We start from the raw sequence: 26865 nt of genomic DNA on the forward strand, positions 1-26865 counted from the left end.
TACAAACTATTACCAAACTTTCATTCTGTTCACAGCATACATACTGTCAGATCATAGAATTTCGCAATTCGACTGTCAGCAAAAATATTTGTCAGTTATCTACATTATCGACTGCTTCAAGTGTAAAGATATTTTCACTGTCTGTTCTGCAGATGCAGATGGGGTGGATCAAACGGTGAGTGCTTATGGATCAGAAGATGGCGGTTCAATTCCCGAAAGATGACGACATGCATTTTTAATGAGCTTATATATACGAACTCAAGTTATTCGAAATTTAAAATATAGCATACGAGGTCATAGCAAAATAAATATGACGCGTTGATTAAGCGACTGAAAAAGCATTGCGAAACTATTTCTCGTTCTAAAAATAGAATTGCCAGCATTGCGCAAATTGGTTATTTAAAAACACGCAAAAGCTTCTATTAAGCAAGCTCCATTGCAGCTTTGAAAGCCGCTACCCATGTAACAATTTCAGGTTGATCAAACGTTTTTTAGCTGAATTTATTCAACCTGTGGCTGAACTATGGTTTTATTTAAGAAATAAAAACGTTTTTTTCAGTTCTTAAACATTTAAGTCAAGCTTCGGGCTTGCTAATAGTTGGTTTGAAGCTGTAATGTAGCTTAATAGAGGATTTTGCGCGTTTTTAAATAACCAATTTGCGAAAAGCTGGAAAAAAGGGCTCAGAGTGATATAACTGCTTAACAAGTGTTTTTTCCTGCCTTAAACGCAATAGGTTGTATAAATTCTCCAATTTCGGCTGGATAAGTATTGTAGAATTGTTTACATAAATTTTATTTCATGAATATTCAGCTATGGCTGAATAATTATGGCTGCTAAAATGTTGAATCAGCGCATAAATGTTTCTTGGGTTCTAATCATCAAGTTAATGTGTATATGGTAAAGAGAACTGTAGATCTCTTAGAACTGTAGATCGATTTTCTTAAAATTTGGATTAAATTTTCAGGATCTACGAATACCGTTTACATTTACATTTGATAAAAATGCTGTAAAAAAAGTTTTAAAATTAGAAAAAACTCTGCCTAGCACTGCTGATGAAAGTGATACTTAGCTGGCTGTTATTTTAATTGTGTAATAAAAATGTGAAAATTGAAATTTTGAATATTCAACTCACAACACAGTTGAACAAACCAATATCAAAATGTAAAATTCGATTCCGAAGCTATCGACACGTTTATTTTTCTCCCACCAGCGTGTTTTATTAAACCACAAACCAATACTTCGTCTGCAAGTAGTACCAGTAAAACACTGATGTCCATGACTTCGCATAATAATCAACTCCAACCGTTCTTCACTCACACATCACACTCATTTCTAGCATAAAATGAATTTCAGATTTGAGCGATCTATAGCGCATTTATCCTCGAACCATCGCACCTGTGTGGTGTCGTTCAACGAGCGAACGATAGGCGACCGTTTAACTATCATCCATTAAACGTTTTCTTCATCTAATTTCCTGCCTACTTGCTGCTTCTGCTTTCGTCTTTCAAATGGGTCTACAAAGAGGTGAACAACTTTTCTGAGCGTGCGTTTTGAGGTCATCGGCCTTGAGCACCAGTCGTAAGGACTTGATGACTTTCTACAATTTCCTCATGCGTTGCATTCTTTAAACGGTTCCACGTTGCCTCATTTTAAATTGTAGCACGTGGGCGACGACAACGGGTACCGGATGCAACACCTGTTGGGCGAGTCGCAGACAGTGCGAACTCCCCCATCGCATCGTAGCAAAACAAATTACATCAATGGGTATGCGAGCTGTTCTATGTTGGTCGAGACGTGCGTGAAATAGTTTCTATCGTACAAACTGACTCATCGGGTCAGGTAGGAAACAACACCTATCGATATGTTTACGTACCGGTCGGTGAGTTTGTTTTATTTGGGTTACTTCTGTTCCGTTCAAAACATTATTACTTTGTTGACTTTTTCCACTTGGCTGTGCATTTTGAAAAATGCAAAAAATATACCTAATTATGCCAGTTCGAATGCAGACCGGTTCGGCACGGCGCAGTGCTGGCTCGTGCGCCTTCGGGGGCAATTACCGGTTTTGCACCCTGTCGATGGGTTAGCGAGTATGGCGCGAGTATTCATACCACACGAAATTGGCACAATTACTCGATGCACCTGTGCCGGCAGTCTGGCAGCGTCTTTAGTGATTGAGCAGAAACAATTTACGTCTACGGATCAGCTACCCAGCCGAAATTAGGTTTGATTGACTCATCAGCAGCGGCTCGTTTTTGAAACAAACACGACCACTTAACGCCGGGTGCTAACTGCATGACAAACGAGAGACCGTAATAAAAACAGCTGTGCTATGTTTCTTTTCTAATGATGTAGCGATTCGATTTGTTGAATCGAAAGCACTTGGGTCGAAACTGTATGCTTCGTCCTAACTATGTTCTCCAAAGGAAATAAATCTAACATGTAGCTTTAATTTCAGTTTCAATTTCAGCTTCCGCTCAGTTAATGCAGTGTATAGGAAAGAAACAGACATCAACCTTTAAAAAAAGAAATTTTAAAGTCTATTGAAAGCATATACTTTCCCTGGAACAAATCTAGGTTTGCAATAGGTAATTTTAAACGAACACTCGAGTGTATAGAAAATGGTTCAATTCGTTTTATTCATTTGCATTGATACATTGCACCGATAACAACATGAAATAATTCAATTCATGAGAAAATGCTACATTATACGGTGTTCACCATTAACCGGTGCAAAGTCAATTATATTACGAATAGACAAGTTGCTTTGCACAAAAAAAAATTTAAATTAAAGTTCAAATTATGCACGACCACACTTTTTTTTCTTTCATGAATTCAATGGTAGCACTTTCAGATTTCAATTCATAATTACCCTCAGCGGTTGTCGCTTAATCGTAATGTAAAATCGCTCCCCCGAATTGCCTTTGATTCAGTGAATGATTTTCACCATCGGAAAACAAATTATGTTCACGCAACGGTGACGGCGAGATAGTAAAAGCAGCCAAATGGTCCCATCGCCATCGTCATCTGTTCGTGGTAACCATTTTCATTGTGATTTTCCATTAAACACTATGGTGGACACTGTGTGGAGTTCAAGCTAATTAATCGTTAGCGATCGAGGTTATAACAAACTTATATAAAAGATAAAAAATGTACCGAAGCCTACGTTTCAATCTCTTGATTGAGACTTCTTTAGGGTCTGTCACACATTGAAAACTTTTTTTCAGAATGTTTGCTTCATCCTAAAGAATCTTCCATCAAAAAAATTATATTCCTCAGTTCACAAAGAATAACAGTCAACATAGATAAATTCCACTGATGACTCCAAAGAACAAATTGCAATACAACGCCCTATGCCACGGTAAACGTCTGTGCACCTGTTTCGTGAAAAGATAAGCAGCCGAACACTAATCATAAGTCAAACACCACACCGTGTTGCATCAAACACAGACAGGTGTTGTGTACACACAGCGAATCAATTTCATAACTTCAATACACATTCATCAAAAGCCGTTCATGCGCACACAATAACTCCTTCCGAGATAAGATAAGATAACGAAGCATACTAGCTTCTACATATAACTCACCAAAGCCATCAACGACCCTCGCACGGTAATGCCGACCATGGGTGCGAAATGAATCGTGACCCCCGGTTCGATGATTAACCTCGCCCGTTTTTCGATCTCCAGATCGGTCCTCAGCAAGTATGGACTCTCGGTAGCGCGCAGAACCTTTTCGCCGAGCACTACATCCCCCGCAATTTCCGTATAGTGATCACCACCACCGTTCGACCCGACGGGTACATTTTCGAACTGGTACCGTGACTCATCGTCGTCACCTCCACTCTCACTGGTCGGTATGTGATTGGTAAAAATCTCCTTGCTTAGTGCGGAAATATGCTCGAAATCGCGATCCGGATGATTTTCGATACTTTCACCAAATTCTTGACCATCACAAATCGTCACACTGCTAAACACTAACACTACAACTCCTAGGAGAAATGCCCGTGAACACCGAATCTTCCAGCGATTCTTCCAACAAAGTCGCTTCGGAGGAAGCATTTCTACACTGTCGGTCACAGTCGGTCGTTTCGAATTGAAATTTATATCACTTTCGACGAATTTTCGATTCATTTTTCTCGTTTCGATTCTTCTTTCACGATACACTTATAATCTTTTTTCACTGGCACGATTTCCGTTACCAATTAACTCGTACGGTTGATCTTTCGAGAGAGCCGTGGCAATTTATCGTCACATTTGCTGTTTCGTGTGGCACCATTATCGCGGAACGCGACAGACTGAAGACTGAAGCACTGAGTATTGCATGATGATTCAGCTTCGATTCTCTGAAAATAGATTGATAAACACACGTAAATAAGCGTGATCAGTTGTGGACTTACGGTAAACCCAGTACCCCACGCTGAGCAGTGTACCTGTGCAATGAGTTGTACATATACATGAATTTCTAGCTACTGCATGCACTATAAAGTGTACTTGCAGTTGTCCCAACGGATGCATAATTTAGGAGTGTATGCAGCGTAACACAGTAACAAGCACCGTGAAGAGTGGCACGTCACAGTTTGAAACTCTTGGAAGCGAGAAACGTTAACAGATTGCGACCAACGGTAAATGGTTAAATGAATGTTTATGTGATCTCACCGTTTTTTTTTCTTTTCCTCATTTCAATAATGTTTGAAAGATGCAACTTCCTACAACATCAAATTAAATATTTTTAAAGACGCTCAATACCATAATCGCGTAATGACATTTTGAATTTTTCCGGCGGGCCAATAAAGTTTGGGAAAAAAAACGAAACAACCATTTCCACCCCCTTCAACTTGAAGATCGTCATGGCAGATAATTTCGCTAATTTCCATTTGTGTTTTTATGGGCTGGAGTGTTTCTTTTCAGCCGCCACAAAAGTTTGAAGGAAGTCAAGAATAACACAGGCACATCTATCGTCTACAGCGAGGCGGGAGTACTTGTTTCGCTTTTGACCTATTTAGCAGTGAAAACAAAGAAAACAATATATAGCATCAGCAAGCATTCGAATGATGCGCTTCGTGGTGATGAGCGAAATTGATAATTTCTCTTCAATTATCCGATGAAAGCTTATGATATTTTATTTCATTGCTTCCAGCGAAGCAAGCAAGGGCGATGAACAACATCTTTAGAGAGCTTTATTTTAAAGGCCATAATATTGTCGGAAACAGGAAAAAGTAATTTCTTGCTAATTTGATTGGTTTCTTAACTAAAACCTGTATATTTTCTTGTAAACGTTTTGAAAGTAGCGACAAAAATGCCTTGTGTAGTCAAAACACAGTTTAAAGTCTGATGTATTATGACAATGTAAACAACTTACTTTAGTAGACATTTATAAAACCCCATTTTCAGAGCAAATTTTAGAGTAATAATGTTAAATGAGTTGAAGATTGATTGATCATCTGTTGAAGATTGATTAATGGGACTGTCCTGCAATCGCAAGTCTTCATTTGTCTTTATTGACTTGAAAATCTATAGGGGAGAGTAGTCAACAGTGAGACAACAGGAACAGTGAGTCAACGGAACTAGCTACGTCATAAGAAATTCAAGATCCATGATATTTTCATGCAAAGTCAAGTTTGTGAACCTACATTGCATAATGTAGTTTGAGAAAAATTGGTTGATTTTTTAACATATTTTTCAACAATTTTTTGTTGCAATCATTTTCAAGTGATTTTCAACAACAAAATACATATTAAATTAAAATTAAAATTACTGCATGGCATCACATACTAATAAGAGTAAATATTTGAAAAAATATGACAATCGAATTACTCTTACTAACTCCGCTAGTTCACTATTTTTCATAAAACATTCCTATTGGCAACGGTGAGACACAGAGTCATGGGTGACACTAAGACATAGCTTTTGCCATGCAAATTTTTTTTGAAATTATTTTTTTTGTGTTCAATTGCAAACCAATCCATAGGAATTGACTGTAAATGAATTCTGAAGTGTAAGTAAAAAGTCAGATGTCCAGGTATTGTCCTTTATATGAGCCTAAATGTATGTGTGAAAATAATCGAAATTTTCAATCGTACCCATAATAATGTATGCTTTATAGACACAATAAACAACACGACACAATAAACATTACCCAAAAATATGGTTTAAATCGATTTCAAATTGGTGTCTCAGTATGCAATACTCATGGGGGGCTCCGTAGCCGCAAGGTTACCGAGTCTGCTTTGACAAGCGAGTGGTCGTGGGTTCGAATCTTAGTAGAATCAAGCCATTCTCGATGTCAAGTGACTTTAGCATGGGTTTATTCTCAGGCCCCTCCATTTACCCTTCCTTCGTGCTGAATTCTATATTTACCCTCTGAAGCCTCTTAACAGTGCAAATGTCCCTCCTATAGTTAAGTGTACTGGTCAGAGGTACGAATGAGTCCTCGCCAGGGACGGCTATAATATGGGATAGTGCTGGCAGCGAGGAATAAGTGGGTAAAGTAGATTAAGCTTTGAAGGAAGGGTAAACCCCAATACACGCAAGCACGCATAAAATTTAATAAGCATATCGCTCACTCAATAGCGATTATAGCAAAAAGAAATGCAGTGCAGGTCATACAGCAAACACCCGGGCGATATTACAATAGATCAACTATACTGGTCGCAGTAATGAGTCCACACATGGAAAAAAAATGCAATACTCATTGTCTCACTCTTCCCACCTATTGGTTAACATTGAGACAAAAATAAACCTTCACGTTTGTGGTTGTAACTAATTTAGCTTATAACCAAAACGACTGAAACTTTTTTTCAGATAACTAGAAGGATACACCTTGCAAATAAATTGAAGAGCACCAAAAAAATTTAAAATTTTTTGAAAAAAGTCTCACTGTAGACGTCTCTCCCCTGCCTATAAAAATGAATTTCTGTCTGTTTGTCTGTCTGTCTGTCTATCTGTCCGTATGTTCCTTATAGAATCGAAAAATACTGAGCCGATCGGTGTGAAAATTTGCATGTAGGGGTTTTTTGTGCCAGGGAAGGTTCTTATGATGGTTAGAGATCTCTCCCGCCACTGAGAGGGGGGCTCCCATACAAATCTATACCTATAAAAATGGATTTCTGTCTGTCTGCCCGTATGTTCCTTGTAGAATCGTAAACTACTGAACCGATCGGCATGAAAATCGGCATATAGAGGAGTTTGGGGCCAGGGAAGGTTCTTATGATGGTTAGAGACCCCTCCCCTCAGTAAGAGGGGGGGCTCCCATACAAATGAAACACAAATTTCTGTATCACTCGAAAACTAATCAAGCAAACGGAACAAAATTTTACATGTGGGTGTTTTTGGAGACAAGAATTATTTCTATGGTGAATTGAGACCCCTCCCCACTTTAGGAGGAGGGCTCCCATACAAACGAAATACAAATTTCCTCATAACTCCAGAGCTAATCAAGCAAATGGAACCAAATTTAGCATGTGGATGTTTTTGAAGGCAAAGGGTCTGGCCTGTTTTCCATACAAAAAATGCCCCCGAACCTAATTAAATTATGCAATGATTCAAACAAAATACTTGACCTGAGGAGCATTTTGGCAAATTTTCAGATCATTAGACGCCATCTTGAATCAGTAATGGCGGCTAGAGTGAATTTCATTTTTCGCAGTTTACTCCGAAACCAATTATCATAAAAATTTGAAAAAAATCACAGATGTTATACTCACTGCAGGACATATTTCCATTGTATTTTGGAAAGTTTCCGATGCGAATATCACAGTAAAAAAAATCGAAAAAGTTTTCAAGAGCATTTTTTTCAGTGTTCCAAACATGGCGCCGCTTATTTTTTTCTATCAAAAAACTGTTCAATCAAATGTATAAATAATAGGATCTTTTTTAGATTTTTAGAAAATGTGGATGGCGGTCAAATTTTCTTTTGAAAAGTTCAATATTAAAATTGCTCTTATATGTAGTTCAGGAATGCGTCAATAGATTACTAAACCAACACACTGCTTACACTACTGGTAATTTATGATGGCTGGCAGTGCTTTTGAAATAAGAATTGCGTTTGTATTTGAAATTTCATGTAATTTTTACAATTTCACAGTAAAAAAAATTACAAAAATATTAATGAACATTTCTTTCAGTGTTTCAAACATGGCGCCACAGATTTTTTCATCAATAAATTACGAAATCGATTGTGAGAATTATATATTTTTCGATTTTTATTGTAAAATAAATGATAACTTGAAAGATTATATATTCTAAACTTTTAGCGAGCATGCGAGTACTGTAGTATATCAGTGTCCATTTGCAAATTCGCAATGTTTCTTAATGCTCTAATAACCATTTGAATGTAGTGCGAGTTGATTTTTGGTGCAACAGTACCCGCCACTAGTTACAACAGTAACTAGTTCACTTTTTAGCGACAAATCCTCGATAAACTCTAAGAATTCTACTTGCAGGTTAGCAGATCTATAGACTTCAAGACGGCGTACGAATCAGTTAAACGTAATAAGCTGTGGCGGATTATGCTTGAACATGGTTTTCCATAAAAACTGACTAAGCTGATACGTGCTACCCTTAATCAAAATCAAAATCAAAATCAAGCGTCAGCATAGCAAGTGAGACATCGGACTCGTGTGTGACGTTAGATGGTTTGAAGCAAGGTGACCCCCAATCGAATTTTTTTCAACATTGCTTTGGAAGGTGTTATTCAAAGGACAGGCGTGCAAAGAAGCCGTACCATAATCATCATCACGAAATCTCACATTCGCGGATGACATCGATATCATCGGTGTTAATCGTAGAGCTCTGGAAGAGGTGGGTACACGCATGTTCTAATACATGGCTTCTGTTATTTTCACGTTTTACTTCTGGTCTGCTGGATTCTGAAGTTTTAGCAATTTTGGGCAATTTATTCTATTTTGAACTTCTTTCGAACTTGAGTTTGGAATTTTGAAAATTTAGAAATTTTGGATGCTTAGACTTTTGGATCATTAAGTTTGCTGACTTTTGAGCTTTTCGGCTCTACGACTTATTAATCTTAGACTGTTAAATTTTTTGATCTTTGAAATTTTTACATTTCAGACTTCTATTCTTTTGGTCTGTTGAACTTCTGAGCCTCTGACTTTTGAACTTTTCAATGTCGTACTTTGGAATTGCACATTTTTGATTCATTGGACATTTGGACTTTCGGGTTTTGGAACCTTCACACTTTGTAACTTTTGAATCACTGTATTTTTGGACTTTCGTACTTTCAGACTATGACTTCTTGATTGTAATTTTAGGTTTAGTGCCTAAAAGCAGAAACTTTTGGACTTTAGACTTTTTATACTTTTATTTTTAGTTTTGGACTTTTGAATTTTTATGGTAGGCTAGTTGATCCAATAGTTGTGGTAGCACCAATAGTTGCGCTACTATTCATTATTAATGCATATTTTCGTCACCGTAGCATTTTAGATGAAACAATTACATTCATTATATAAAACAGGTTTTTAGAAGTATTGGTAGTTAGACTACCAATTAAAGCATTATTTGCTAAAATGCCAATTTTCTAAAATCTAACGCAACTATACGCGCAGTTGGAGGGCACAACTATAGGCGCTCATTTATATAGTTTTGCTCCGATGTTTTTCACTTAGCAACCTAGCAATGTATATGGAATAACACAATTAAAGGAACACCAAACTAAATTAAGGAAACATTAGCGCAACTATTGGTACAATATAATTGAATCGGAAAATTCATTTTTTCTTAATAAAGCTTCTCGTGCAACGAAAGCAATTGTCTTGCCTTGTGACAAATACATTGTATTTGATAAATTTATATTCCACAAGCATTAATTAAAGCATATACCTCAATAAACAAGAAAAATGAACTTATATTGTGCTTAGTGGCGCGACTAATGGAGCATCTACCCTTTGGACTTTCAATTTTCGAAGTACAAACTTTAGTCATTTGAACCTTTTGAGTTTCAGACCTTTGGATTTCATATTTCCGCACTTTTGAACCTATGAGCTTAAAGAATATCAATTTTCAGTTAAAATAACAATTTGACTTTTAGAATTTGGATTTTTCCGAATACTGGATTTTTTTTATCTTTTACTTTGAACTCCAGATTTAAGATCTTTTCCATTTTGTGTGATCTTTTCCACTTGTGCATCTTAAACTTTTGATCCTTTAGACCAGCGATGGCCAAACTGAGGCCCGCGGGCTGGTTTGATGGATGGTGGACGGGAAGTATAGGTTGAATTTATTAATGTCAGAAGTCATTTCGGGCCGCAGATCTATTGAGGAGATCTGATTTAGCCCGCACCCCGCATTGTGCTTATACCGTGGCTACCACTGCTTTACACTTTTGAACTTTTACGCATCCTGAATGTGAGCTCGAAATTTCGAAGTATTATATATCTGGAATTAGACGATTTTAGATTTTTGAACTTCAACTTCTCAACTCAAAAAACTCTACTTTATCTTCCACTTTTCAACAAAAATCCTTTAGACTTTTGATTTTTGGACGTGTGGAGTTTTATAATTTTGGACTTTTAGACTTATGAGCTTTCAATTTCTGGACTTACGTCGGTCGATTTGGTATTTTGGCAAAGAAATGGCACGACATTTTGTTTTTTGGCTTTTTGAATTTTAAAATCTTTGAATTTTTTACTTTCTGATTTTATAACTTTTTTACTTTCTGTTTTTTATTATTTTTTGATTGTTTTACTGTGAATTTTAGCTAAAAGTATAAAAGACTTGGATTTTCACTTTTAGACTTTCCGACTTTAAGAATTTCATACATTTAGACTTTTAGAGTTTTAGTCGGTATGAAATGGGAAATGCAACTAGGAAGAAGCGTCTATCAAAGCATTGGCCTTTTCAAGCCGCTACCTAGCGCCTCCATGTAGCCATACCTCCAGTAAATACTTCAATTTGTACTAGAGTAGCCAAGCTAGGAGGAGCGGGTTTGTGTGATTTTCAGTTCCTGATCTTTCAACTGTAGTTTTGGGTAAACCATTGAACCACACGACCTTATTTTCAAGTGTCATGTGCACATTATTTAAGCCAATATTTTTGATAGCATTTTAAATATATTTTCGAAATAAGGCTCTATATTCTAGGCATATTGCAGCCTAGCTTCTAGTCTAAATGCCACTAGTTCATCCCCAAGGGTCCGGAGTATCACTTAACCTATATTAGCAAAGAATGTAAATCTATAGCATAGGAAGCGTTTGGTACGAGATGTCCACGCTTTCTTCCTTCTCCTTGATTTCAAGGAGTTGAATGGAATTAGGTATCATTTCTGCTTCCATTTAATTCTTTAGAATTCTCTCTGCGGTATATGCTGTGCGATTGGCCTGGCCGTTGACATGAAAAATAATAGATTCAGGTAATTTTCCAGGATTCTTTTAAAAATTGGCTACGTTAGTGTGAGATTAGATAAGATTTAAACTTTTAGGCTTTTGGACTTTTAGACTTTTGGACTATTAGACTTTTAGACTTATAGACTTTCAGGCTTCTAGATTTTTATAGTTTTAGACTTTTCGACTTTCGACATTATTTACTTTCTGACTTTATATTTTTTACTGGCAGTGCTGTATGATTACAGGTGTACTCATGAATAGAGCACCGTTGTTAAAGGGTGGCCCATATCAAATTTCATCACGGCAAAAACGCTGTAGAATTTTCCAATTTTACCCAAAAATGGCGTCACCCGAAAAGCAACATCGCGAATTAATTTTGCGCGAAAGTGTTGCTGGAAACCACAGCAAACACTGACACCATCAAATTTTTAACGTTACTAGGATTTTAACAGTTTGTTTATCGTGACGTGTTACCATAAAACAACTTAACTCAAGTGAAAATGTAATTCGGCCAAATTGAATCTGTTTTTGTGTAATTAGTGATCAACTAGGACAATTGGCTTCTATCATAAACTGCAGCTGCATTCTTGGAAACACTTTTCGCTTGCCGTAGTAAATTTTGAAAGGGAATCGCCAAAACAAAAACAAGAAGAAGAAGAAGTCACATGTCATGTCCTGTCCTAGGTCTTTAGTAGCAACATGTATTGAACTAACATTCCTGCTCTGTTAGTTCATACTGTTCATAAGTAAAGGCATATAGCAAAAGAGGACACACCACAATAGATCAAAGAACTGGTCGCAGTGGTCCAAGGTGCCCAACAAGGAAAAAAAAACATTCCTTCCCATCCCACCAGAACCCGGATTCGGACGTGGCAGGCGTCGAAATTAATCAGCATGTAGAAAACTGATATGGTTGCACATTGAGGAGTAGCGTACTATCCCAAGTAACGGGTGACAACTAAAATTTTGGAATTTTTTTTCTCAAGCTGTCAAAAAAAACAACGATACATGAAGAAGATCTGATTAACCGAAATTAAAGATACATTATCCATTATTGAAAAAAAATTAGTGTACATTTGAAAACGGTCCGTAAACGGCTGTTCGGCGAAGCTTCCGTTTGATGTCCGAACAGGAGCGAATGCATCTCTTGATTCTACCAATCAACTGTTTGCAATTCGTGACTCTCCAGTTATTTTTGGAGGAACTCGAAATCCCGAAGAAATCTTCGATTGGGCGTACTGTGACAGATTTGTCAGTGCGCGGTTTTTGGGTACAAATGGGATCGAATGGATATTCAGGAGGATTGTGTTTTTATGGCGTTATGCGATGATGGTCAAGCTGGTCAAAACACGTATTGTCCATTCGCATGATATTTTCGTAGAAACGGGATCAAAATTTTCTTCAAACATACGTCTGGTGCACATCTACTGATAGCCAAACCAGAGGGTTTGTTATTGAAAAAACGAGAAAGAGAACGATGTCCTTCTACGTTCATAATTTTGGCTGGTCTTCCACTACCTTGCTTGCAAATAGTTGTCGGGGATCTTAGGACATGGTAAACAGTCGAAGCCACAACATCTGCGCTGTTTAAATGTTGTACCGTATACTTTTTGCTGAGATTTTTGTGGCAATTCGTAGAAGTCTACAGCACGCTCCCGAAATGCTTCTTGTTTCGACGTAATTTTAAGCAAAACAAGGCAAGCATAAAAAACAAAAAATATTGACAAAAGAGGAGAGAGAGAGCTAACACATACATACTCTCATTTCTCTCTGAGCTCGTTTGTTGCTGGGTGTGGGGACCACAAAAAAAATCCAAAATTTTGGTTCACGTATATCGCCTCCAAAATAGTACGTATATGCCAATTTTGCGCATCAAATACGATTTATTAGCATGTATATCTGTCCGTAACGCTGATTTTTATCGTTTTTATACATATGAAAATGCTAGCTGGGTATCCTTATGCCACAGACAAACAGACATAACACTCGTTTTCCATTCTTCGTACCGATTAAAGCGTCATTTCAAATTTGAACTTACTTGGAATTGTCTCCGTTTTGGTCAAAGTGGCGCTTTTTAACGGAAGAAGGGGAATGCCCCATAAAAATACTTGCTAGTTCGAGGGATACTCCTGTTGCTATTTGATATTTGGGAATGTCGATCATAGATGGTGCTAGTGTTCAGGCAAAATGTGTGGTACGATAATTTTTGTTGATTTTTTTCCAAGTGTTATATCTCTTTGTCTGTGCTTATGCTTTGGTCTTTAAATTTTTTTAAATTTTCCTCTTTTTGACAGTCTTTTTTATTTGTTTGTGTGGCTTTTTCATCTTTCTATTTTTGACTTTTTGTCATTATTTTTTTTATTTATATTAACTGAAAAGTTCTAGACCACCTTCATTACTCTACTATATGCAATCATCCAACGTCATATGCACTTTTTTATCTATTTATTCATTTGTGTCTCAATTCGCAGAAACATTTATAACACAGTTAAAATAGAATACTCGAAAGTGCAAGAAGTCAAATTTCACGGGAAACAGACAGCCAGCACCTCTAACCGTTCCGTAACATAAGCTCTACTAGTAAATATGAAATCAAAACAGATTCAACACTCGAAACAAGAGTAAAAGTCAAGCATGATTGCACTTAGCGTGGCATCATATCGACGAGCCGACTATCTACGACTTGCATCACCAGCCGCCAGCCCGACTACCGAGTACGAGAGTCTATGAACTACATCGTGGGAAATAGTTTTTATTACCATAACCAAAACAATGTACATCACAATGCTAATGCATTGTTTCGAAAGTAACTCGAAATGAAAGCAACGATACCTGATGCCCCCGTAGAATTAATTCAACTGTGGTTTGCTCGCGGCGGCGGCGCCAAGGAAACTTTTAAAGTGAGCTGTCGGTAGCACTAGTAAGAAGCCGGCAGCAAAATATTGTTACACTTTTTTTTGGCAAACTGAACAACCGTCAGCATGTTTTGAACATAATATCTTAAGCTAGCCACGGCTCAGGATATCCGGCATGAAATGTTCAAAACCTATTCTGCTGTACAGATAACTGTAACTCAATGAGTGAGACAGTGAAGGTGGATGAATTATGAAAGAGAATAGCATTAAAATTTTAATTAATAAAAACTTAAAACAGAATCAATTGCTAATTATTTCATAAATATTCATGTTTACCTAAATGTGATGCGGTTGATTTCGGTTATAAAATTAGAGTATCCAAGTAAATTACTACTTGCAAACAGCAGCTACTACATTTGCCACGATTGTTATTTTCACAGTTAGTAAGCTATTGCACTATGGTTTTTCATCTGCATCGTGCTTGAGCAAGGCTCCGACATACCTACACTCATTTTTTAATCAATTTCTATTGAACTGAAGAAAAAATAACCGCATCACGTTCGCAGCTTGTCGACAGCGGTCATGTTTAATCAATAACATGAAAAAAGTATAGCCTAACAAGAAAATTTACTCCAACAGCTGTTGATTCCATGCAGGGATTTCCTTCGTTCGTCACATCCAAACGTAACCAACTGTGAAAGGTAGATCAACAGATTGCTTTTTCGCCCTCCTCCAAAAGGTGACCACGAACCACATCAACAAAGCGCACACTACTACCGAACGATCCGACTTCCACGGCGTTACCGCACCAACTAACGGCTGGAGCTTGCCATGTCACGCTCACTAGGTCTACCGGCCAAGCGGAGCCGCCGTGCCGCGCGCCGGGCAGCATACAGCTACAATACAATAATAACAACAACAACAGCAACGACCGCGGCGACAACGAGCTTTTACTGGTTTTCCACTCTCCGTACGTAGGTACGTTCCGTGTGTAAATGGAGCTTGATGGAACAACAAACAAACGGGGGAAATTAACGTCGAAGCAAAATAAAACGGCATGGTCGGGTGAATCCTCGGGCTTAACATGCGATAGATGGTAGAATTAATTCAATGCCGAATCGTTTGCAGTCGAAAAGAAAGAAGGAGTCAAACGTATCGAGGATCCGTAAGAAAGTCAATGTGCTATGTTAGCGTGTGCCAGAGCCTTATGGGTTGGTAATGCAATAAGAGCATATCGAAGTTCAACTACAGTTCTAAGAATTTCCCAAATATCAACGAATTGTCCCAAACGTTTTAAAATGACCAATAGTTATACATTCAATAGTAAAAATATAGCAACATATACCATACCATCTCTACATACACAAAACAGATAATTTAACGAAGACATCTTCCGTCAGTGCCGTGTTCTATCGACCGCGGAATCATAATGCAGAACCGGGCACTGATGGAACGTGTGAAGCATACCATCCACCAAGCCAAAAACCGTTGAAAAACACTGAGACAATTGCTTCTGGTGATGCTTTCGCAAAGACAAACAATCCTACAAACTCGAAATTCTTCTGGAATACTTATGATTTTTGCTAATACACTTAAAAATCTAAGCGGGGAGAGAGACTGGAGGATAAATTTGAATAAATGAGTTGTTTTCGCTCTCTCGTTCACTCCCTCCTCTCTAACGGAAAACAGCCCAATGGTCAAGGGGATTGAACCGCGGCAGGCGGTCGGTGGTATGGTGCTATGCTTTCATTATATAGGCTTTGAGGTGAAGTTCGAACCGAGCACGCTGAAGTCTGTATTTTTAAAACCAGTTCCAGTTCAGCACAGCCTGCAGATAAAGGCAAGCTTTGTGCTCCTACATGCTTCTCTATTCTTCCACGGGATGTAGCCTCCGATCGCAAAGGGCACACCAGCAACGATCGATCGATGAGTGGTTATTTTCTGTATGCAGCCCGATCGGACGTGCAATTATCTGTTGCGCCGCCTGAAGGAGTAGAATGCACTGCGCAGCTAGATCATAGTGAGTGGCAGAAGCAATTCAGTGCAGACCGGAAATAAGGTTGTTTTCAATTACATAGGTTGGAATCTGACAGGCAAGAATTAACAACAGGCAACGTCGTGGAAGGTGTTGATATTTGTAAAGTAAAGGTCATTGCTAACAGAACTCCAGTGTCATTTTGAAAGCACTTATTCAGTTTTCTGCAACTAGGTATGCAATTTGATTAGAAAGTTTCAACAAACTTAATCTGTTGCTCTATAAATAAATTTTCCGACCAGCATTGCTTTCAGCAACATTATTAATTTAAACAATCTTGTTGTTTGATCTTGAGCTAAACTTAAAGGGCTTTGGTATTGACTTGTTATAAATTATTATTAACATTATTTTTAATTTATTTATTTAAAATACTGATGACTGTATTACAATCCGCAAATAAAAAACTGTTTATCACATATATTAACTATAAAGAGCACTTCAATAACAAAGTCGTCTGAGTCCGCTGATTGCAGCGATACCCATTTTCTGCTTCCATTTCCCGTCGTCATTTTACTCACTCTTTCCGGTTACGCAGAAAGCGATAAAAAAGTGGTAATTCGAGCAACTTGCTTTATAGTAATATTAAGATGTTGCTACTAAATGAATTGCGTTATTATATCGGTTTCGTTGTAGTTCGTGTAAAATAAAGCTGCACTGCTAATAGCGAATTTGTTTATTCAATCCGGGTTGGACCTGAATGAATTTTATCTGTCAGATAGGAGCAAACGAACACAAAAAATTCATCCAGTTCCAACCCGGATTGAATAAACAAATTCGCTATAAGTATTGTTTTCTATGGGTGTTTTCCATTTAGCAAGTTCATGTATTTCAACGTAAAACTACGTTTTTGTTTTCTATATTTGGGTGCACCTTAGAAGTACGAGAAACGAACATGTAACGAAAAATGGTAACGGTTTACACGCCCATAATACAACAATTTTTCAATGGATTTTAGAGATATTTGCATTAATCGATCAAAAAATTTTCTGAGGATTGATTGATATAAAGAATTTAAAGGGAATTTGTCGAATCTCCATTGAAATAAGAATAAGTACCAATCACATGTAAGCCCACTTTTCTTTCCCACGCCCGCGATGGCAAGTTTATAAACTTGCACATTGGATTACCCCGTTTTTAGCAAAAAAAACTACCCTCTTCTCCGATCGTATGTCGACCAACATTTGAAAAGGACGGATAAGCCAACTGTCAAACAGAACGAGTGAGAGTTATTTTTTGCTGGAGCAGCATAGGAAAATGAACTCTCACTCGTTCTGTTTGATAGTTAGATTATCCGCCCTTTTCAAATGTTGGTCGACGTTAATATTCGTTCATATCGTTTGAACAATTTTGCTAGACGAACATCATGTCCTAAAGTAAAACGCGTTCATAATAAAGAACAACCATCCCTTTCTCAAATCCGATCATTACGATTTCATTTAATTTATATAAATAATAATAATTTATTCGAAACTGAAACATGAATAAACACAAGATCTAGACAGAATATTCGTGCATATGACGTGACGCAGCAGTTCTCAATAGCACTTAAGGGGAAACCGAAAGTGGCTCAAAGATGGCTGGATAAATGGCTACCATTCGAAGCATGTATTGTTTTGCGCCTTAAAAATGCATCTGTATTGGCAGAGCACGCTTTCGCCACGTAAACAGTGCTTCCAGCGCTGTTATAATGTCCTAAAACTTGTAATTCAATTTATCGATCTGCTGTGTATCAATAAACGCTCAGCAAAACATAATTGCTAATGGAAAATAAATTTAACTGAATATATCGATCATTACGTGTTCATAAAAGCGACCAATGTATAATTTGGAATTAGTTAATAGATATTTGGTTACGCACATATTTCGTTGAACTAGCGATTTCGGAAAAAGCAGCAACACAGTATCAAACTTTCGTCACATCAATGAGCTTTTAAAGAGCTTTCAACTTTCGCCGCATCGATGAGCTTAGAGTGAAATAAACAAACAAAACGCAAACGCAGGAATCAAAAACGCAATCCGATGCAAGCGGATTAATTAAACATCCTAGTGATCCTACGCATTATTCAGTTGCTGCTGTTAATTTTGATTGAATCGGAATGCCTTGATAAAGAAAACAAACCCTTTTTCGGGATGTTTGTAGTCAGTGCGGTTGGCTGCGGATCAGCTGTTTATGTTTGCAAGCTCCGCTATTTGACATATATTACCAATACTAATGCAATATTCAAATAAACGTTTAGGTTTTTAACGAACACATGAGATGTACAGTACAGTGTTTGTCGCACTAACACAATAACGTTAGCCACTTTCGGTTCCGCCTTAAAGAATACCGACGATTTTATCCAATTTGCTGCTTTGTTAGTGAACAACGGAAAGCTAAGAAAACTGGCTAAATACAAGGAAACGTTAATAAGCGAACTTCAACGGCCATTATTATTCGCTAGGCACATGCACTTCAAATCAGTCTGTCACAATGAATGGAGCTTTTAACCATTTTTAAAAGTGAACCGGTTTTGTAAAAGATAACCCAGTTTAAATCTTTATTATTTTCTGTTTAACGGAAAGTTGTGCGTCAAATGGCAAATATTTTAAGTTTTGAGCAAATTCCTTATGCAAGCTAACGTATGTCGTTCATCAACTGGTAAACAGTTTTATGCAAATTTTATAAAGGTGCTACAAATCACGCAAACATCTTCAAAATGCGATACCACTGCCAATCCCCTTGAGGATGTGCAACTCTGGTGTGATGATTTGACACTTAGTGACACTACGAACTGTAAGACACTGATAAAAATGATATGCAAATTGATAAAAATGATATTTCAATGCATTCAGGACAATAGACCATTTTACGAACTGATAAAAAACATTGTTGATACACTCAAGTCTTTTTTTTTACACTGGGGATACGTGGCGTGTAAAAAACCATTTAGAAAAACCGCGCTAATTCGAAAAATGTTGTAAAAAAACGCGTTAATTCAAAAATCATAAAAATAAACCGTGTAAAAAGAGACTTAAGTGTATTGATATTGCTTTCCCGTGTGGCACCTTGCGTTATGTCAAGTACCAGCACAGGGAAATATCAATATCAGCAGTTAGTATGCCTCCTGTCATGTAAAATGCTCTATACAGTAAATCACAGAGTTGGGTAACGAACTGATGAACGTTTGAATATTGTCAAGCATTGTCGAATTGTATCTCTATTTGTAGTTCTACGTCATCCACGCATCCCTAGGTACAGACTTTTATACAATTTTTTAAGTAGAGGGGATAATATTGGATGATTTCTTCGTAAGATTGAAATATTTGCCTTTTTTGAAACGATGGTTCTACAATTGATGAAGGGAAGGTAGGGGAAAGAAATGAAAATTTTTTGGTGAAGGAGGGGAAGAGCGGAAATGAAGGGGGGGGGGGGGGGGTATTGGTAGCTATGCTTGACAAGTAGTCATTTTGATTCCTACCTTTTGTCCAATGCTGGAAGGTGCATGAGTGGATCAAGCTGTAATCTGAGATTATAACCGGATTCGAACCCGCAACACCCGCCAGGGCATGTCCAGCGCCTCTATGGTTCAAAGGTACAAGTTTGGTCAATGAACCGATTTCAACATGAATTCGCGCATTCACGGCAGTTGAAGATACTTCAAATTTGACGAATTGACTAGGCATTTTTGAATAGAATTACGTCAATAGCAATAGACAACTACAGTGGACTCCCGTTCGTTTGAACGATTGCTCATGCAAACTAGCGAGGTTAGTTTTTAATTTGAACAGCTAGCAACCCTAAATATGCTGAAACTTGTATGAACTGGCCGCCCTGCTCTTTGTTATGGTTTTGGTGATTTGATATAGTTCGCAGTTTCAAGCAGCAATTATTTCATTTTCCGATCGGATTTCTATCATAATCGTTGAAAAAACGGAATGTGAAACAGATTAAACACACTAGGTCAGTACTAACGAATCGTATTTATGTGCATTGTCTGCATAAGCAAATGAACTCATGTTGAGAATGACATTTGAACCATTTTTAATTTGCACGTCGTGCAAACCAACGAGATACAAATTAAAAAGTGTTCAGATTAAAAACGGTCAAACGAACGGGGGTCCACGGTAGTAATAGATAATAGCTAATTTTATTCATTAAGACTTTATAGTCAGATGAAAAAAATTTATATAAACAAAAAAATGATTCGGTACAACCATTGTTTAATGAAGTATATGGTTCAGTACGACTATGGATAATTTAAACAGTTCGGTACGGCCATAGTTTTTAGTTCATAATGATTTGGTACGATCATTGTTGATGAAACATATGGTTCGGTAAGACCATAGTTAAATGAAAAGATATGGATCAGTAAGACCATAGACGAATGAATTTTTTTATATATCAAAGTGGTTTTAGCCTAGAGGGCCATTCACCACACGAATTAAATTGCTTAATACGAATAAAATGGTTTCGTATGATCATTGTCGAAAATATGGCTTTATACAGTGTAAATCAAGTTCCAGATTATATGCATAAGTAGTTAAACAGGGTTGAGCTGATGATTTATTAGGATTTTTGGCAGATGAAATGGCGTTCTAAAAATCCGCAATGTATTTAAATGCCATTTATAATGAACTAGCTGACCCGACAAACTTCGTATTGCCACAAATTAACCTGTGTTGTACATAAATCATGAATCTCGGATGATCTTTGTCACTTCTCGAGTTTTGCAAGCCCCCCAGTGGGCGGCGCTTCCGACGGCGGGTCACCGGCAACACTCGCGACCGGCTCGTCCTGAATGATCTAGTGTTACTATAGATAGTTTTTGTGGTCTTGTTATTGATTAATGTTTTATGGAAGAGTCTCGAATTTCTCGAGTTGGATTAGTTTTTGAGTTTCGCAAAAATTTCTGTTTTATTTGTATGAGAGTCCATATCCCCCTACCACAGGGGTGAGAGGTCTCTAACTATCAAAAAATAAATTCAAGACTCAAAAATCTCCTACATGCTAAATTTGGTTCCATTTGCTTGATTAGTTCTAAAGTTATGAGCAAATTTGTATTTCGTTTGAATGGAAGCCCCCCCCCCCTCCTAAAAAGGTAAGAAGACCTAATTCATCATGGGAAAAATGGTTGCCTCCAAAAACACCCACATGCCAAATATGGTTCCATTTGCTTAATTAGTTCTCGAATTATGAGGAAATTTGTATTTCATTTGTGTAGAAGCCCCCCCTCTTGAAGTGTGGAAGGATCCTAATTCACCGTAGAAAATATTTTTGCCTCCAAAAACCTCCACATGCCGAATTTGGTTCTATTTGCTTGATTAGTTCTCGAGTTATGGGGAAATTTGTATTTCATTTGTATTGGAGCCCCCCTCCTAATGTGGGAAGAGGTCCTAATTCATCACAGAAAAAATTCTTGCCTCCAAAAACACCTACACGCCAAATTTGGTTCCATTTGCTGGATTAGTTCTCGAGTTATGAGGAAATTTGTATTTCGTTTGTATAGGACCCCCCCTCCTAAAGTGGGGAGGGGTCCCAATTCATCATTGAAAAAAAATTGTCTCCAAAAACACACACATGCCAAATTTGGTTCAATTCGCTTGATTAGTTCTCGAGTTATGAGGAAATTTGTATTTCATTGGTACAGGAGCCCCTCCTCTTAAAGTGGGAAGGGGTCCTAATTCACCATAGAAAATTTTCTTGCTCTCGAAAACCTTCACATGCCAAATTTGGTTGCATTTGCTTGATTAGTTCTCGAGTTATGAGGAAATTTGTATGGAAGTCCCCCCTCTTAAAGGGAGAGGAGTTATAATTCCTCTTATAAAGAGGGGAGGGGTCTCAATTCACCATAGAATAAATTCTTGTCACTAAAAAAAACACCCACATCCCAAATGTTGTTCTATTTGCTTGATTAGTTCTCGAGTTAGGAGGAAATTTGTATTTCATTTGTACAGGAGCCCCCCCTCTTAGAGTGGGGAGGGGTCCTAATTCACCGTAGAAAATTTTCTTGCCCTCGAAAACCTTCACATGCCAAAGTTGGTTCCATTTGCTTGATTAGTTCTCGAGTTATGAGGAAATTTGTATGGAAGCCCCCCCTCTTAAAGGGGAGAGGAGTTACAATTCCCCTTATAAAGAGGGAGGGGTCTCAATTTACCATAGAATAAATTCTTGTCACCGAAAACACCCACATGCCAAATTTGGTTCTATTTGCTTGATTAGTTCTCGAGTTATGAGGAAATTTGTATTTCATTTGTATAGGAGCCCCCCCTCCTAAAGTGTGGAGAGGTTCTTATGCATCATAGAAAACATTCTTGCCTCCAAAAACACCTACATGCCAAATTTGGTTCCATCTGCTGGATTAGCTCTCGAGTTATAAGGAAATTTGTATTTCGTTTGTATAGGAGCCCCCCCCCTCTTAAAGTGGGGAGGGGTCCCAATTCATCATAGAAAAAAAATTTGTCTTCAAAAACACACACATGCCAAATTTGGTTCCATTTGCTTGATTAGTTCTCGAGTTATGAGGAAATTGGTATTTCATTTGTACAGGAGCCCCCCCCCCTCTTAAAGTGAGGAGGGGTCCTAATTCAACATAGAAAATTTTCTTGCCCTCGAAAACCTTCACATGCCAAATTTGGTTCCATTTGCTTGATTAGTTCTCGAGTTATGAGGAAATTTGTATGGAAACCCCCCCTCTTAAAGGGGAGAGGAGTTATAATTCCCCTTATAAAGAGGGGAGGGGTCTCAAATTACCCTAGAATCAATTCTTGTCACCGAAAACACCCACATGCAAAATTTGGTTCTATTTGCTTGATTAGTTCTCGAGTTATGCAGAAATTTGTGTTTCATTTGTATGGGAGCCCCCCCTCTTAGTGGGGGGAGGGGTCTCTAACCATCACTAAAACCTTTCCTGGCCCCAAAAACCTCTACATGCAAATTTTCACGCCGATTGGTTCAGTAGTTTTTGATTCTATAAGGAACACAGGACAGACAGACAGACAGACAGACAGACAGACAGACAGACAGACAGACAGACAGACAGACAGAAATCCTTCTTTATAGGTATAGATAGCACGGAAATATTTTTTCCCCTTCTGGTGCCATCGTATTCACTATGCCAGCACTTTATTTACTCTTATTATTTGACAAAAAATTGTCTTTATGCATCGACACCTAGTGATTTTATGCTCAAACATGTAAGAAGGTTCACTAGATTCAATCAGATGCTTAATATCAGTACATAACCTTACACTGATTGCCACATGTTCGAAATAACGAAAGTTGGTATGGTGAAATTCGTTTACTACCAAGTAACAACGTGAGTTTTATTACATTCTTATAGTGGTTTTCATGACCCAAATTGTTGCTTTTATCGGCATGGATGATGGACTCAGCATTCGTTGTGATGCACGGAAGTTTATCTTAGGCAAGAGCTTCGACGAATCAATTTCAGCTTTCAGGCCACGAGTAATACCTTCTGTAGCTCACGACGTCATCCAAGCAGACGACAGCGATCCGGATAAGGAGGTAGGTTATTGGAATCTCGTCAGGATAAGTCCCTTAACATCAGACGAAGAAAACTTCTCCGCATGAATTTACTAGATCCTCGATGCAATGGCTCGTCAACTTGTTCTTTAAGTTATCGGCCTAAACTAGTCGGTAACGATTTCCTCTGGCATTTGTTACGCTATTGAATAAAAAATATGACAAGAAGAGAGCCAAGCGTGCTACCCTGCAGTATACCTGATTTATTTGTAAATGTAGGTGATAAATCTGATACAAACTACCGCTGTGAAGCTCCCAAATGTATTTTTTTTAACTGGGTGTGATGATCAATTCTGTCGAATGCAACGTCCAGGTCTGTATAGATTATATCAACTTTAACTTAACAACGCTTATATACTTGCGCTTCCGACCAATGACAAATCCGTGCTGATCGGAGGATATGTAGTTCCTCGTGCTACTTAATATAACAGTGCGTTTAATTATTTCGGACAACTTGGATACAGCTGATAAACTGGTAATCCCAGGATATGGACGGAGACTGTTATATTGAACAGAGAGACTTTAGAAGAATAGTCTTAGTGCTGGTACAGTGGACCCCCGTTCGTTTGAACGATTCCTCATGCAAACTAACGGGGTTCGTTTTTAATTTGAACAACTAGCAACCCTAAATATGCTGAAACTTGTATGAACTGGCCGCCCTGCTCTTTGTTGTTGTTTTGATGGTTTGATTTAGTCTCGTTTAGTAGCAGCGAATGATTCTCAAGCAGCGAATTTGTTATTCTCCGATCGGATTCCTATCGTAATAGTTGGGAAACGAAATGTGAAACTGATTAAACTAGGATTAAACACGCTAGATCAGTACAAACAAATCGTGTTTATGTGCATTGTCTGCGAAGGCAAATGATGCCATGTTGAGAATGACATTTGAACCATTTTTAATTTGCACGTTCGCTTTTGACATTGTGATCATAGTTCGTGGGAAATACGAACACGTCATTAGGGATAGATTACAACACGCTCTCGATGTCACAACAGCGTGGTGTAGGGACGAGGGGCTGTCTATAAACCCTCACAAAACCACCGTGATTTCTTTTACACGAAGAAGAAAAACAAAAATTCCCGACTTGTACCTGGAAGGTATCAAACTAGATATTTCTCCAAAAGTCAAATATTTAGGAGTAACTCTTGATAGCAAACTAAATTGGAATTTACATTTAGAGGAAGTAATAAATAAGGCTATGAATGCTTTATGGATAAGCAGGAAAACGTTTGGAAATAAATGGGGATTGAAACCCAAAATGATTCATTGGATCTATACGGCAATAGTAAGACCCAGAATAACATATGCAGCCTTAGTATGGTGGCCGAAAACTAAAATTAAACATGCACAGAAGAGACTGGAGAAGTTGCAAAGATTTGCTACAATCTCCATTTCTGGAGCAACCGGTAGTACACCATCAAAAGCACTAGATGCTATTTTAAGTTTACTGCCACTACACCTATTCGTGCAATTGGAAGCTGAGAAAAATGCACTAAGGCTAAGAAGAACAAAGAAGTTTCTTGATGGAGACCTTAGGGGCCACCTCAGTATTTTAAGAGATTTCAAAATTAATCCTATATTAACCCAGGAAGACTGAATGGATAGGCAAAATAACTTTGAACGACTATTCCAAGTTACCGAAACAAGTCGCACGGAGTGGGAATCAGGTGGGCCTAATATTCAACCAGGATCCGTCATCTTCTACACTTACGGTTCTAAATTAAACAACAGAGTCGGAGCAGGGGTAACGGGCCCCGGAGTCAACATATCAATATCTATGGGTCCATGGCCGACTGTATTTCAGGCAGAAATACAGGCAATAATTGAATGTGCTACAGTTTGTCTGCGACGAAATTATAGACATGCAAATATATGTATATTTTCTGACAGCCAGGCTGCATTAAAAGCACTAAAGTCAGTATCGTGTTCATCGAAGCTGGTTTGGGAATGCATTCAATTGCTACAGCAGGTGGCTAAAAAAAGTACAGTAAGTCTTTTTTGGGTACCTGGGCACTGTGGAATTGAAGGCAATGAAAAAGCGGATCAATTGGCAAAAACTGGATCGATTAAACCTTTCATTGGACCAGATCCATTCTGTGGAGCCTCAACGTGTACCCTCAGAATGGAATTGAGTAACTGGGAAAAATCAATGATAAATGACATATGGAAAAATAATTTAACAGCTCGCCAATCAAAGCGATTTATATCACCTGACAAAACAGTAACTCAGAGACTTCTTAGTCTATCTAAAAAAGATTTACGTACTTTCTGTGGCCTAGTAACGGGCCACTGTTCAAGTAACTATCACTTAAAACAGCTAGGCAAATTGGAAGATGACTCTTGTCGTTTTTGTAACCTAGATAGCGAAGATGCAGAACATCTGCTTTGTAACTGCGTAGCACTTTATCATAGAAGGAGCAAATTCTTTGGGGAGGGTTTAATACAACCCTCAGTTGTGTGGACAAGTTCTCCCAATAAGGCAATTAACTTTATTCGTGGTATTATACCTTATTGGGACTATGCCATTAGTCAACAAGTGGAAACCACTCCTATTAATAGTGATACGACACCTTGACGTGGCTTACAGTAAATAGGGGCCCGCCACAATAGATCAAATTACTGGTCGCAGTGGAGAATGTACCCAAAAAAAAAAATTTTTAAAATATTTATTTTTATTTTTATAATTTTTGAACCAACGGGGTTCAAATTAAAAAGTGTTCAGATTAAAAACGGTCAAACGAACGGAGGTCCACGGTAATCGCAACAAACTATTGTACCTTTTGGGTGATCATTTAATGGATTACTCTCATTTAATGGTGATCATTTAATGGATTATTACACAGGCTTACTCTAAATTTCCTTAGAAAGAGCTATCTTCAGGATTTCGTTTGCTTGGAAGACGCCAGTTGAATGCGTGACAAAGTCGGCTTTTATCTCCAAATAAATTAAATAAATGGCACATTCGTCAAGAAAAATTGTTTTGAAGCGTGTAAGTTAGACATCTTTTCTATGCTTTTATATTAAACAGCTTTTTATCATGTTTTATAGTGAGATAAGAGGAGAGATATGGGGGTTGAATGCCCCTGGTACAGAATATCACCTATGCCATCATCAGA

The 26865-nt window shown here is 37.9% G+C and overlaps 1 protein-coding gene across 3 annotated transcripts in view; it reads right to left on the reverse strand.

The window, feature by feature from the left end:
* Positions 1 to 26865, reverse strand: part of LOC128744411 (protein bark beetle) — a 63606-nt gene that overhangs the window by 34304 nt on the left and 2437 nt on the right. For all 3 annotated transcript variants that reach the window (XM_053841408.1, XM_053841409.1, XM_053841407.1), the window contains exon 2: positions 3586 to 4343. In XM_053841408.1, the coding sequence (XP_053697383.1) occupies positions 3586 to 4131 (546 nt within the window). In that variant the 5' untranslated portion in view covers positions 4132 to 4343. The remainder of the gene's footprint in view (positions 1 to 3585; positions 4344 to 26865) is intronic.

The sequence above is a fragment of the Sabethes cyaneus genome, chromosome 3 (genome assembly GCF_943734655.1).
Source record: "Sabethes cyaneus chromosome 3, idSabCyanKW18_F2, whole genome shotgun sequence".
NCBI classification, from domain to species: domain Eukaryota; kingdom Metazoa; phylum Arthropoda; class Insecta; order Diptera; family Culicidae; genus Sabethes; species Sabethes cyaneus.